This window comes from Phyllostomus hastatus, unplaced genomic scaffold (genome assembly GCF_019186645.2).
Source record: "Phyllostomus hastatus isolate PE091 unplaced genomic scaffold, TTU_PhHast_1.1 phas_contig_62, whole genome shotgun sequence".
Lineage (NCBI taxonomy): Eukaryota > Metazoa > Chordata > Mammalia > Chiroptera > Phyllostomidae > Phyllostomus > Phyllostomus hastatus.
The window spans coordinates 13,865,365-13,877,898 of NW_025333921.1; the positions used below are offsets into that span (position 1 = coordinate 13,865,365).

At 36.7% G+C, this 12,534-nt stretch overlaps 1 protein-coding gene across 2 annotated transcripts in view; it reads right to left on the minus strand.

Moving 5' to 3' along the window:
• The window catches only part of POLE2 (DNA polymerase epsilon 2, accessory subunit), a 30,368-nt gene that overhangs the window by 1,864 nt on the left and 15,970 nt on the right, over positions 1-12,534 (minus strand). For both annotated transcript variants that reach the window (XM_045848595.1, XM_045848594.1), the window contains 8 exons: positions 10,246-10,418; positions 7,242-7,331; positions 7,003-7,057; positions 6,132-6,191; positions 5,967-6,044; positions 4,724-4,832; positions 3,714-3,890; positions 1,672-1,739 (listed from right to left, as the gene is read on the minus strand). In XM_045848595.1, coding sequence (XP_045704551.1) covers positions 1,672-1,739; positions 3,714-3,890; positions 4,724-4,832; positions 5,967-6,044; positions 6,132-6,191; positions 7,003-7,057; positions 7,242-7,331; positions 10,246-10,418 — 810 coding nt within the window. The remainder of the gene's footprint in view (positions 1-1,671; positions 1,740-3,713; positions 3,891-4,723; positions 4,833-5,966; positions 6,045-6,131; positions 6,192-7,002; positions 7,058-7,241; positions 7,332-10,245; positions 10,419-12,534) is intronic.

Sequence of the window (12,534 nt, forward strand, 5' to 3'; positions counted from 1 at the left end):
AACACATTAACCAATTTGGCTACCCAGCCAGGGCCCAAATCAATTCTTATTTTATTTTTTTTTATTCAAAGTGGACTAGATAAAGTTAAACACATGTAAGGTTGATGGGCTAAAAACCTTTATGAGAGTATCTGGTTATATTACAAAAACTAAGCAATGCCTGGAATATATTAAGAATCAAACAGCCCATGCCAGGTGACTCAGTTGGTTGGAGCATTGTCTCGTGCACCAAAAGGTTGCAGTTCGATCCCTGGTCAGGACACATACCTGGGTTGTGGGTTCTGTATCTGGTCGGGGTGCATACAGGGGGCAACCAATCACTGTATCTCTCACATTGATGTTTCTGGCTCTCTCCCTTCTCTCTCTAAAATCAATAAATGTATCTTTGGGTGTGGATTAAGAAAATAAAAAAGAATCGCCCTGGCTGGCATGGCTTAGTGGACTGAGTGCCAGCCTGCAAACCAAAGGGTCGCAGGTTCAATTCCCAGTCAGGGCACATGCCGTGGTTGCAGGCTAGGTCCCAAGTGTTCAAGAGGCAACCACACATTGACGCCTCTCTCCCTCCCTTCCTCCCTCCCTCCTTTCCCCTCTCTAAAAATAAAAAAATGAAATCTTTAAAAAAAAAACAATCAAATATATGTCAAATAATCAAAGTAATAAAACCAACTAATAAAACAGACTATCTCATGAAGTGAATGGACTTCAATCCTCCCTGAGTATTGAACAGCAAGATTGCATAATTGTTTTTTCAAGAAATATATACAAGAAACTGTTCATCATGGGTTCAGGGTTAGGAAGCAGAGGTATTATTCTTTTCAACTGTACAATTCAAAAGGATAGGCATTGTTTGAAAATTTTATCATGTGATTGTGTTGACTTTTATTTTAATTAATTACCCCCTCCCCCCCCAAAAAAGGCAACTGGGCTATGTCTGAGTGATGAGGTATTCTCTAAAAAGAAAATTGAGGGCAGTTCTCTGGTTATTCGTTCTTAACAGGTAGTGGAAGCTTTTTAAAATATCTTTGATTAACTGACATTGCATGTTAGGGTGTCTGAATCCAAGGAACAGAGTGTCAAAATGCATATTTATGGGCTCTACAACTACAGAGCGAGCTATTTGCTAAATCTGGGGTGGGATCCTGGAACTTAACATTTTTAACAAGGACCTTAGAGGATTCTGATGCAGGTGACCTATAGATCACCCTTTGAAACCCACGACCCACCTGGATTATTCTCTCATCTCCTCCATGACTTTTGCCCAACCCAACACCTCCCTGTCACCACACTTGCACCCAGCTCCTTCCATCTTTTTTGCTGCCAATTTAAGGCAGATTACCTAGGCTTTGAGACTCAACCATGTGGAGGGAAGGGCTGACCTCTCAGAATACAAAAACCATTAAGAGTAAGCATGTGAGAGAACTAGCCCACGTCCAGAGCTGGTCTGAGATTTCCCTCAGAAAACAGTGCTTGATCTATTCCATCACAAACATGCCATGAAGTACATACAATTCTATGTCACACAGCATGACCACAATAACTTCAGCCTAGAACACTGGCAATGGGTCACTGCAGACATTTTTAAAAACCTCAACACACCTACAGAACATACGATCTTTAGCAATATAGTACCAAGAAACAGTTTCCTCTACCTGTTTCTGTGGACACACTTACCTATCTTCTACTGTCTTATTGGAAGGGTAATAAACTTTGAATGAAAATCCACTTCGTGGAAAAGAGCCCTTTGGGGAGAAAAATGCCTATAAATAAACACTCAACTTTTACAGAAGAATTCATGTTTTTAAAATCAAATTTCTTGATCATGAAATTTGACTTTATAAGTAACGTTATAAGATGTGACTATAAAGTGATGAGACAGATTTTTGCCTGATCTTTTCAGAGAGGTGTTACTGTATCAACATTTGATGCAAAAGTCTTTCAAGCTGGCTAGACCAGTGCTAGCAGAGTGATTAGAAATGTAAGTAGGAGTGGCTCTACCCAGTATAAGAGCTAAGCAGTACTGTGCAATGCTAAAGATGCATATAAGACACAGACATCTTTAAGAAACCTCTCCTGCCCCTCTCCACAGTGGAAAATCTGGGTTTGATGACCCTCTAATGTGTTCTCAAAGCCACTGAACACACATAACTGTGTCCACTACTAAACTCTAGAGCAGAGACTCTGTCCCTTTAGTCTGCATGTCCCCAGCACTAATACAATGCCTCATTCATTGCATGCATTCATTCATGTGAATAAGTATCAAGAAGGGATGAAGCAATGTAAAAGGCAAGTTTTGGGCCCAAAAGGTAAAAAGATGTAATGATGCCCTGGCCGGTATAGTTTAGTGGACTGAGCATGGGCCTGTGAACCAAAGAGTTGCCAGTTCAATTCCCAGTCAGGGCACATGCCTGGGTTGCAGGCCAGGTTCCCAGTGGGGGGCAGATGAGAGGCAACCACACATTGATGTTTCTCTCCTCTTTCTCCTTCCCTTCCCCTCTCTAAAAATAAATAAATAAAATCTTAAAAAGAAAAGATGTAATGATGGTGTAGGAAGTGGTTTACTCACCTACAAGATGAAAAGGTGGTAAAAGCAGAAATAAGATGTTTTAAAAAAAAAAAAAGCATTAACTATGAGAATACCCAAACTGTTCAGTTTAAATACGGATACAGCTTCATTGTAAAAGAATATTGGAATGTGAATAGGGTCTACAAAAATGAGGCCACAAATTCCAAATAATAAAATCAAATCAGTTGACTATGCTCATCTTTAGAGTAGTTATCAACCAAGGACAATTTTGTCACCCAGGGCACATCTGTCAACTACCCTAAGACATTTTTGGTTGTTAAAATTGGGGGCTGCCACTCTCATCCAGTGGGTGGAAGTCAGGGATTCTGCTAAACATTTTACAGTGCATAGCACAATGTTCCACAGCAAAGACTGGGTCCAAAATGTCAATAGTTCTGTGGTTGAGAAACCCTGTCTTAGAGAAAGCTGGACATAATATGTGTGTGTTAGAAGAAGCAGTAACCAATAGTTAGTCAGAATGTTTCTAGAAATGACTTAGATGAAACAAAAAAGTATTAAGGTCTAAAATTCACAAGAATCAAGGAAGCACAGCATATAAAACCTCTGGTGAAGACATCTTGACATCAACAACAATGTTCCTGCAATGTTCCTTCCCTAACTTTAAAAACTCGATCATACTTCTGTAGAAATTCTGAAGCAACTTCAAGATTCTGAAGCAACTTCAAAGTTCTGGATAAAAATGAACTTTAAAATGTGTCCCATTAAGAATTTCCACATTTATCAGGTTTAGATTCTGGGGGACTTGGGCAATTTCTAAAAATCAAAAGACTTCTCAAAGGACAAGTACCATTAATATGTTTAAAGAGAATGGACTCAGGATCTTCAAGCTATTCCCAGAAAAGCTATTCCCCGAAATAATCCCAAGGCAAGTTACTTTGAAGGGGAAAAATGTTCATTTGGATTTATAAGCTTTGGTGTATTTTTTTTTTTAAGAAAAAGTCACATTACTTTATAGTCACATGCCATACTAAAAGTTTAAGGACTTTCTGTATATATCAAATTAATTCAGTGTTCCATTAATAGCATTTTTACTCCAACAGTAATTTTATTAAATGAATATTTTAAATTTAAAGAAATAACACTCTAATCGTGACAAATGCTGACTGTATAATGTTAACTACATTCTTACTGGGTTCATGCAGAGACATTCGGTATTGGTCAAAGTGAAAGGGTCATATTTGTCCGCGATGACAAGTAGATCAGGCACAGGATACACTCTCAAAGCAAAATCATAAGCCCAGTACACTGGGCAGACATAGAGGGGTAGAGGAGTCAGGTGTCCTTGGGATAAGATAGTCTTTACAAACTAAAAAGAATGATACAAAACAAACTTTAGTTTATTTGTTAAAGTTAAAACAGCTAACAAATCATTTCAAGTTAAAAATTAATTACCAAGAGGAATTAGAAAATACAAGAAACAATTAGGAGACTTTTGAATCACAGAGCTTTGGGAAACAGATATGAAATGAAATTAGCTATGCTATAGTTTAGGAAAAATTGATGAGTTTTCATTTAATACCATTTCTGTAAAAGCTACTTCCCCAATATTCATATTGGGGCAACTACACTTACAACTGTATGATAAATTCATACAAATCCTGTTCATCTAAAAATAATTCCACAGCTTGAGTAATGCCAAGAATAGATATTTAACCTATGTAAGTTTTAAATATTGTAAAATAAATATAGAAAGTGCTCTGTTATGATCTATGTTCATAATTCTGAAAAGGGGGTACATGTAACCAGGTACTGATAATTACATATCTTGGAACCTTGAAGCTATAAGGTAAACACTACACATCATCCTGATGTGGACATATCACAAGAAATATTTAATAAACATGAATATTTTATTAAAACATATATTTTGAAATACAATATAAGATTTATAAGTTTAAAAGCTTAACAAGAAGCTTCAGTGAAATTTCCTGCTTGTTCTGGGTTTTCCTCCATACATTAAGGGATACTTCAGTGAGAGATGAGAAACACTAACTTAGTAACAAATATTAACTTACTGATAAAAGTATGTTCAAGTTATTTTGAAGCATAATATACATAAGAGACTAAATAATCAAGTAGCTTAAAATTTTACATAATGCAACATGTAAGATAGTTTCATAAAGAAAACTCTGAACTTACATGACTAGGAATATCCAAATTACTACTAGGAAAACGGACACAGTTTCTGCACATTTTATTCACTAAGTCTTCCCGAAAGACAATAATTTCTTGTGTACAATACTGAATTCTGAAATGAAAACAATAGTTGAATTTGACTTCATCAGAAAAAATGAGGTAATTTAAAAGGCAAAATATTTTATAACACAAAACCATTCCCATTTTCCATTGTTTACCACAGCAAAAATTCAACGAGAATTTTTCCATTCATTCATTAGACAGTAATTCATTGAGGCCTTCATATGTGTTCAGCACTCTAGGAATGAGCGATCAAAACAAAAAGATCCCAGCCCTTATGAAGTTTACAATCTAATGAGAAAAGTGTGGGCAGAAAAAATAAACAATAAACATGATAATTATATAGTATGTTGGAAGATGATTACGTGTATGGGTAAAATAAAAAGGTTAACTGGGATCATCTATGGGAAGAGAAGGTCTAGAAGGCTGGAGTATGAAAGAGAATGATCAGAACAGGTAGGGCTCATGATGAAGTTTGATTTGAGGACAGACTTGTAGGAGGCGAGAGAGGCAGAGGAAGAACATTACAGGCAGAGGGAACAGGTAGAACAGAGGCTCTAAGATGCGGAGCATGCCTGCCACAACTGAGGAACAGAAAAAAAAAGCTGTAGTAGTGACTGGACTAAATGAGGAGGAAAAGTAGGAGTAGAGATCAGAGAGGACATGGGGGGCATATCATGCAGGGCTCTGACTTCCATTGCAATGAAAGGATTACATGTGTAATCCTTTCATTCTGCCATTGTCACTCTTCTTAAAGGATATGTAATAAGAACATCTATTTTATTTTTTAAATTTTTTTAATTGATTTTAGAGAGAAGGAGGGAAGGTGGGGGGGGGGGCAGGTAGAGAGACCTCAATTTGTTGTTCCACTTAGTTATATATTCATTGGTTGATTCTTGCATGTGCCCTAACCAGAGATTGCACCCAGAACCTTGGTGCATGGGGATTATGTCCTAACCAACCGCACTACCTGGCCCCACTCGAAATATCTACTTTAAAATCTCTATTAGTCAAGCTTCTAAATTTATTATTAGTGAATTATTTAAGTATAGTTAAAGTATTTTCAAAGTTTTGAGAAAGCTGAAATAAAGAAAAATTTTATATTTATCTCCTAACAGTAAAAATTCAGAGACAAATTTTAAGAATTAATTTTTTAATGAAAGAAACACAAAATTATAACATTTACCTGCAAGGATTAGTAGTAAAAACCGAAAATGGCACTCTTTTTTTGAATTCATTAGTAATGCTTTCAGCAAGTGGAGGCCTATAAAAACAATTTATGTGATACAGTATATATTTTTAAATTTTATAAAATTTTCTTTATTGGTACAAAAATCTCAATAAAACTTACCTTGGTAAGATGGAACCAAATCCAGGATCCTCTGGACCAGGTACAAATACAAAACGACTCCTGCAGCAAAATTCAATGTAATTCATTTTTTGAAAGTCTTGTAATTCTATCCAATTTTCTAAAAACAACTTATTGCCTTTAGGTAATAAATTTTAAGAGATTTAAAAAATGTGCCCTGGCTGGTGTGGCTCAGTGGGCTGGGCACTGGCCTGCAAACCAAAAGGTCACTGGTTCGATTCCCAGTCAGGGCGCATGCCTGGGTTGCAGGCCAGGTCCCCCGTTGCTTCTCAGCAGAGTGATATTTCTCTCTCACACTGTTTCTCTCCCTCTTCTTCTCTCTCTTTTCCCCTCTCTCTACAAATAAATAAAATATTTTTAAAAAAGATTTTAAAAATGTCTTGCATTTTAAGAAGTGAACTACTAAAAGTGTCTGGACTGCCACTGTCCAGCAGACCTTTTGCAATGATGGCAATGTTCTGTATCTGCACTGTGCAATTACTGAGTGCTTGACCTGTGGCTAGTGCAACTAAATTGTACATTTTACTTAACTTTAAATTTAAAGAGACACATGTGGCTGGTGACTATCCTATTGAAGAATGCAGCTCTAGACTTAGAGTAAAATTACCAAGAAATTCAAAATATGTCTGACATTGTCATTCATCCTTTTAGTACTTCTCACTCTATAAGTATCTAGTATAGTGTTACATACATTATCATGAGGTGAGGAAAATTTTATCTCTTAGCTGTACTAATTTCTTCAACATTTTCTTCTATTCCTTTCTTAATAATCATTGACATCAAACTTGAGATTCATTTTTTGTTTTTTAGAACAAAATTGTTTAAATAAAAATACAGCGGTAGAAATCATTACCTTTGGTGAATATTGGGATATTCACATATTATGTCAGCCAAAGCTTTTAGGGATTCTAAAATTTTAAAGGGATATTAAATTTAATTTGCAAATAATGCACATAAAATCAAATTATATTTCATTACATCTTTTGAATAAAATTAAAAGGTACTTACATCTTTTGAATAAAATTAAAAGGTAGATTACTGCTTATTAGTTTATACAAATGTAGAAACATTCATTCAATAGTCCCTTAATACCTTTCAAAGCTTGAACTTGATTTTTTCCATATGGTGCAGATGAAAAATTGCCACAGAGAATAAAGCAGGTTGGAGGGGCTGGTGAATAACCTAAAAACATAAGAATACGATCATTGCTGGACTTCCAGTCAAGATGGAGGTGTAGGTAGACATGCACAACCACTAAAAGAATTACAACTAACCTCAAAACAAAAAACACCCAGAACTGCCAGGAAATCAAAATGTATACAAGTCCAACAACCAAGGATTTAAAGAAGTCACATTCACCCAAATGTGTAGGAAGGGCAGACAGAGCTGGGGAGCTGGGGTGATGAGGATGTGGTGCTGCGTGGACAGGCACAAAGATGCATGGAGAGTTGACAGTGGCAGATTGGGGTGGTCCCACAATTATGTGTGATGGGTAAAAATTGAGAGGGATACCCTGGGGAATAAGAGATCCAGGTCCCAGGCCAGACAGCACAGCCCAGAGTTCCAGCGCTGGGAAGATAAAAGCCTCACAACTTCTGGCTGTAAAAATCAGTGGGAATTGGAGTGACAGAAGAAATTGCTGGTTTCTCAGGAGTGTCTGTTTAAAGGGCCCACACAGTCCTAGAAAGTACACAAACCCACCCACTCTGGGAGTCATCACCAGGGCAGCAGCTAGAAGGGCATCAGTTTCATGCAGGAAGTGGGTGAAGTGACTGGAAACAGGGCAAGTGCCCAACACACTTTCAGAGGCCAGGCAGCAGCACTGTCCCCTCTTGACCCCTCCCACTGACACAGTACCACAAAGCAGTGAAGAAGGTTGCCCCACCCTGGTGAATACCTAATGCTCTGCCCCTTACAACTTAACAGGAGCACTAAGACAGGGAGTCAAAGCAACTCTACCTAGTACACAGAAACAAACACAGGGAGGCTGCCAATTCAAGGAGACAAAAAAAACATGGCCGGAATGAAAGAACAGAGTAAAACCCAAGAAAAAGAACTAAGTGAAACAGAGATAGCCAACTTATCAGATGCAGAGTTCAAAACACTGGTGATCAGGGTGCTCAGAGAAATCACTGAGTACGGCAAAAACAAGTGAAGAAAAGAAGGCTACACTAAATGAAATAAATAAAAATCTACAGGGAACCAACAGTGGAGGGAAGGAAGCCAGGATTCAAATCAATGATTTGGCACATAAGGAAGAAATAAACATTCAACCAGAACAGAATGAAGAAACAAGAATTCAAAAAAAAAAAAAAAAAATGAGGGGAGTATAAGACTCTGAGACATCTCCAAAAATGCCAACATCTGAATCATAGAGATGCCAAAAGAGGAAGAGCAAGAAATCAAAAATTTATTTGAAAACATAATGAAAGAGAACTTCCCTAATTTGGTGAAGGAAATAGACATACAAGTCCAGGAAGCACAGACAATCCCAAAGAAGATGGACACAAGGAGACCCACACTGGGACACATCACAATTAAAATTCCAAAGGCTAAAGATAAAGAGAGAATCTTAAAAGCAGTGAGAGAAAAGCAGAGAGTTACCTACAAAGGAGTTCTCATAAAACTATCAGCTGATTTTTCAAAAGAAACTTTGCAGACTAGAAAAGACTAGCTAGAAGTATTCAAAGTGATAAAAACTGAGGACCTATATCCAAGATTACTCTATCCAGCAAAGCTGTCAATTAGAATGGAAGGGCAGATAAAGTGCTTTCCAGATAAGGTCAAGTTAAAGGAATTCATCATCACCAAGCCCTTAAATGAAATGTTAAAGGAACTTATTTTTTTTTTTTACATATTGGGAAAGTAAATGATTTTTTTAAAGATTTTATTTATTTATTTTTTTTTAGAGAGGGAAGGGAGGGAGGGAGAGAGAGAGAGAGAGAGAGAGAGAGAGAGAGAGAGAGAGAGAGAGAGAGAGAGATATCAATGTGTGGTTGCTGAGGGTTATGGCCTGCAACCCAGGAATGTACCCTGGCTGGGAATTGAACCTGGGACACTTTGGTTCCCAGCCCGCGCTCAATCCACTGAGCTACGCCAGCCAGGGCCTAAAGGAACTTATTTAAGAAAGAGAAGATTAAAAACTATGAACAGTAAAATGCCAACAAACTCACAACTATCAACAACTGAACCTAAAAAACAAAAACAAAAACTAAGCAAATATCTAGAACAGGAACAGAATCACAGAAAGGGAGATCATATGGAAGGTTATCAGCAGGGAGTGGGTGAGGGGAGAATGGGGGAAGAGGTACAGGGAATAAGAAGCATAAATGATAGGTACAAAATAGACAGGGGTAGGTTAAGAATAGCACAGGAAATGAAGAAAACAAAGAACTTACATGTACGACTCATGGACATGAACTAAAGAGTGGGGGAATGCTGGTGGGAGCGGGGGTGCAGGGTGGAGGGCAATAAAGGGGGAGAAAAAGATGGGACAACTGTAATAGCATAATTAATAAAATATACTTTTTAAAAATTGCTTTTTAAAGTTGCCAATATAAAAGGTGAAAAAGCATTGTTTTAATTTGCATTTTTTATTTGACTTTGTGATTGAGCATCTCATATGCTTGATCATTATAAATATATTTTCTTAAGTAAATTCCTTTTTCTTAACTAGGAAAAAATTAAAAAATAGAAGTAATAATAATAATAATAGGTCCATTTAGCAATTATGTATGTGCCCAGCCCTGCAATGTGTTGATTAATCCTCAGAGCATCCCTAGAAGCTGAGAAAGATTAAGTAATCTGCCCCAGATATTAGGTTGTAACTTAAACCTAGCTCTGTCATTGGGCTCCACAGCCCAAGTTCTTATCCACTTTCACACTAATTTTATATACCATGAATACATATACACAGTTATTTTTCAAATGTAAAAATGTAAGTCTTAAAGATGAACTCATTTAAAATATCTCAGTGCTGAATCAACATTTAAAAAATAGATCACTATTTAAAAAGAATCATATTTTTTTAAGAATTTAGTTTTAAAATATGACCTCTCACAATAGTTCAAAAGGAATTAAAAAATATGAAACCTACCAGAAAACATGGTGTGAAGTTTTTCCTGCACCTCTGCTCGGTCTAACCAAACATCAGATATAAACACAAACATGGCATCTTCATTCTCATCTTCTAGTTGCTTCAGTTTTGCAGAAGTCTTCACAGATGTATTAGAAGGCCCTCCAAAAAAATTAGTATTTCCATAGTATGCCCTAAGTAATTATAACATAATGATTATCTTCTATATCCTGTTGGAAATATTTTTATAATTTTACAAATTAACTTTCTATCTAATGAGATTTTTTCTCCATCAATGTATATAGTACCATGAAAATGTATTATTTGTAGCAAACAATTTTATTTAAATGTTCTAAAATGAGAAAAGGAGCAATACATAGTACATAAAATTCTTAATAGGCTGTATCTGTGCCTTTTAAAACTGACAAAAGCAAATGCTAAAATAAATCATAACTTCCCATGTAGTTGAAAATAAGAGAAATGGGTACTCAGGTTGAACAATATCCAATTAAAGTTCTCAAAAAGGGTGCTAGCCATTTGACCAAACATTTCCACTTCTAAAAATTTGTTCTAAGGAATCAAGAAATCCTACAAAGGCTAATTTATATCCTAGAATTGTGAAAATTTGGAGGTATATTAGGACTAGCTCTTAGGGTTTAGGGCTTAGTACATTGTAAGCACTCAGACATGGCAGCTGTAATTGTTGCCACCAACTGTACTTGGCATTTTCAAAGGTATGCTCTTACAGTAATAATCTTGCAGTTACAGAGGAATGCAGTAAGTCGATACAATTGTATGGTGACTTCAAGTAAATATATTCCCAAGTATAAACCAGAGTATCACAGAAAGAAATACCTATTAAACTGATTCTTCAGAATTAAAGCCCAGAAGAGCCCTGCTAAAATCTGCTGTCCATGGTTCATGGGACATAAGGTACAAATACAGGCCTGACAGTACCCTTTTTCCTAAGTTGTCAAATCTGAAAAGAAATATTCTAGAAATTCTGGAAATTCTAATACCACCTTGGACTCAGAAAACACATGTCACATGCCCTGTACCAGTGAAAGTGTGATGAAGATAGCAGTGAAGTTCTGACAAATCTGCACTCCAAAAAATTATACAACAAACTGTCCAATAGTGGCAAGGCATTAGGTTAGTCTAAATCCCTTTGAGATGGGACCATGTTGTAGACTTAAGTGTACTTATTTGTATCTCTAAAACAGTATTTTACACATAAAAATTACTTAATAAAATGTCTGTTGTTGAATTCACTACCACCAGAATACAGCCCTTTGAATTTTATTTGGAAGGTAGTTTAAGAGAAGAATAATTTACAATTCTAATAGGAATAAAACAATATTTTATTTTAATGTACTTTATGATACCTCATACCAGTCTTTGGTGTACTAAACACACGCAAAACAGTTCAATTTAGAGAAAATGGCATAATTTAAATTGAACATTATTTGGGACATTATAATGACACCCTCTTTGCTAAATTGAAGCAAATGGTAATACTCTTTGCCAGCTTCCTCAACTATACCTCTCATTCCCAAGTAGTAATTTTCAATCTAAAACACTAAGAGAACAATTTTGATTGAAATATATTTCAAAGAAGACCTATCATGTAGTAAAAAGCCACAAACTAGCATTGAAAACATTCACTTCAAAGTGAGCTGGCTTGATGAGGGCTTGTGGTCTCCTTAGTGTGACCAGAACTGTCCCCAGATTACTTCAAAGGAGGAGGAGCTGCACCATAAAGGTTGCCCTGCCCATGACCCCCAAGCAGGAAACCTGGCCTCTACACCTGAACTGATACAGGTATGCAGAACTAACATCTTAATCCTTACACGTGTTAAAATCTTTACCTTCACAATAGAATCTTATGTTAGAAAGCAACTTTAATCTCCCAGAGGAGCAAACTCAAATGTGTACAGGCTTCAGGAAGGAAACACAGATATCAAAGCAGCTGCCAGCTGGGGCTGACTAGATATGAGCTCGGGTGCACGCACATAACCTGCCCACAGTGGGTGGTCACTGCAGTAGGGTTGTAGCCAGGTGAGAATTCAGGCATCATGTCCCCAGATCAGTGGCTCAAGAGAACTCAGAAATATAGAGTTTTATGAGAAATCTCCTATTTCTAAATGTTGGAATTAACTCAAAATGTGTTTTAACACCTCAAAGGGAAAGGAAGGGAGGGAGGGAGAGAAGGAGGAGGGAGAAAGAGAAAGAGAGAAAGAGAAAAAGAGAAAGAGAAGGAGTGAGAGAAAGGAAGGAAGGAAGGAAGAAAGGAGGGAGGGAGGGAGGGAG